This window comes from Teleopsis dalmanni, chromosome 1 (assembly GCF_002237135.1).
Source record: "Teleopsis dalmanni isolate 2A chromosome 1, ASM223713v2, whole genome shotgun sequence".
Lineage (NCBI taxonomy): Eukaryota > Metazoa > Arthropoda > Insecta > Diptera > Diopsidae > Teleopsis > Teleopsis dalmanni.
The window spans coordinates 158,055,737-158,058,361 of NC_051846.1; the positions used below are offsets into that span (position 1 = coordinate 158,055,737).

Below are 2,625 nucleotides of genomic sequence, written 5' to 3' on the forward strand. Positions count from 1 at the left end.
TTAACAATTTTATATAATATTTAACGCAGAAGAGATTATCGTATTTATATATTTTGTAACAATTTTTTTTTATTAATTTATTTATTTCTTTACTGCATTTTATCGTTAATACCATAAGTATTTTAAAGTAAGACTGTGGGATAATAAAAGTGCTTAAGTTAATGTAAAAATTTCCAAAAAATTTATATAATATTAGACTATTATATATATTGGATTATTATATATATATATACTACTTGCTGATGTATCTTTATGCTAGTATTTTATATAATTTACATTTTTTAATTTATTTTATATATTTATATATAATATTTTGCTTTAAATCCATTACTTTAATATTACTTAATTTAAATTTAATTAAACTTTTATTTAAAAGAACTTAAGTTTTTGAAAAACTCGCATAGACCGTTTGATAAGCTGCTTCTTAAACCGCCAAATGCTGGTATCAACCACCGGTGTGTCTAAAGTTTTCTTTATATCTGGTTCACGATAATGATGCAATTGACCGTTTTTAATATCAATATTGACTCTAGAGCAATTATGAAAACAACTGCGGGACATGTGATTATGTAGGGTGACAACCTTTTGAGTGTCATGCAAACATTTAATTGCTAAACGTGGATCCAAATGTTTTTCTACTCTCTTGACATGTTGCAACATATAAAAATATTCTGGTATCGTTCGAGTATAGCGTCCCAAATTAGAATATTCTGGAAAATATACATTACGAAAACAAATATTTGTAAAATTATGTCTATTCTTCTCTTCTGCGCTACGCACTACTTCCACAATATCATGCCAATTACTTAGAGGGTCGAGTGGCATTAATACTTCATCGGTGTCTATCAGTGCTATATAATCATACCGGTACATATGTTTATAAAAGCAATCGTTGTATGCGATTAATTCGTGAAGTATATTGCTTAATTTTGTTATACTCCAGGCAAGATGATAATAATGTGGAAATTGCGGTTCACCATTTGCGTGTGTTATCGGTGTTACTTCTACAAAACCGTCTTCCTCATAATAGTTTAACACTTTTGTAAGATTTGGATGTGAATATAAGTCATACATATAAACTTTAGTTACACCTAACAGACGCAACAATTCCAGCCATTCCACTACTCTGGCTGAATGGTCAACAATTGGAAAAAACAAATTTTTTACACAAACCGCAAAACCATTTCTCACTTTATCTTTCGGCAAAGGATCATAGTAAATTGTGATTGTATTGGAAGCTTTAGAACATTTCGTATCGACTAGAGATACAGCTTTAGGTACTGCATTGCCATTTAACACTGGCAGTATACAAGTAAGTAAATGAGGAAAATAAATATGTTTGGCCTTATACCATTCTGGATTCCAAATAGGCCTATAGTCGGTAACGTTCACAATAACTGCATCATTTTGTCCCTCGAACCACAACTGACAGTAGCTAGACGGGAAATCCAAATCTATTTGATCAACCATGACCAAAATGCGTACTACAGGCCCATTAACTAGTTCTGGTCGTATGTCATAGTAGGCACCAAATATTTGAAATGTCAAATTTGCTGTTTTGTAAGTCTGCCAATATGTGTTGTAGTATGTGATTTCAAACGGGGTAGCATACTTGGCACAAGTTGAATTATCCGGTTTCATTAAAGTTACACTGTTTTGATACCAAAAACTGAAAGGAACTGTGGGTAGTTCCTCACCAGCGGACTCAATTAAGGTGGGCTCATCAGGTACTAAAATATATATTTCATTTATGTATGCAGAACTATTGCAGTTAGAAACTAAAAAATTTTAGCTTTTACCTTTTCTTAAATCCAAATTAAGATATTTGGGATAAACCTCATATTCTGATTGTTCGACGTATTCAATTTTAAAATTTATTGGAGAATAAAGCATAAAGTAAAAAACCGTAATTACATAGATAAATGTGAATGCAAATGTTTTCAAATTAATTTTAAGCATTGCGAACTGAAATAACTTGTGAACTAATTGTAAATGAAATGTATTAATCGCATTAAATAGAAATTAAGCTTTGAAAATTTTTAGCTATTGGTACTCTAAAGTCGGTCTTTTATATTCTTCTTTATCAGTAACAAAAAGATATGAGACTTAAAGTCATTAATTACATAATTCCTAGTCTAACAATTTAGGGAAGAAATACGAGTCAAATATGTAACTATTATGCCTTATGTAGTTATGCCTAAGATGTAGTTATATACAATATACACATAATATGCAATACATGTTCATTTATTACTTTATTATATTTGTACCTGGATTTAATTTCTGCCTTGCATAACCTTAATTGACTCAAAGCAATTACCATTAAATAGCAATTTCGATTTAAAGTTTAGGAGAAAGCCATACATAGCCCGGACTGTGAGGATGATTTGATTGTGGATTAGGAAGACTGAACTTAATATAGTGAAAATTAGAAAAATTACCAACCTTACTTCTCTTTATCTACAAATATTTGGGCACAACACGAATATCATACTCAAGCCAAATGCCTCAAAATACCGGGCCATAAAGAGCACTTTGACATAATTAAGGGTACGTATTATATGAACGTATTTATGGATAAGATTTATCATCTTTCCAAAAGCTTCACTAAACATCATTTCAGTT

General features: G+C 30.4%; 1 protein-coding gene across 1 annotated transcript; it reads right to left on the reverse strand.

Moving 5' to 3' along the window:
* Window positions 1-332: 332 nt before the first annotated feature.
* Window positions 333-1,893, reverse strand: LOC119666542. The gene is made up of 2 exons (XM_038075824.1): window positions 1,800-1,893; window positions 333-1,730 (listed from the first exon to the last, which is right to left on the reverse strand). Exons 1-2 carry the CDS (start codon window positions 1,891-1,893, stop codon window positions 370-372), a joined length of 1,455 nt encoding a protein of 484 aa, XP_037931752.1. The 3' UTR covers window positions 333-369.
* Window positions 1,894-2,625: the final 732 nt, after the last annotated feature.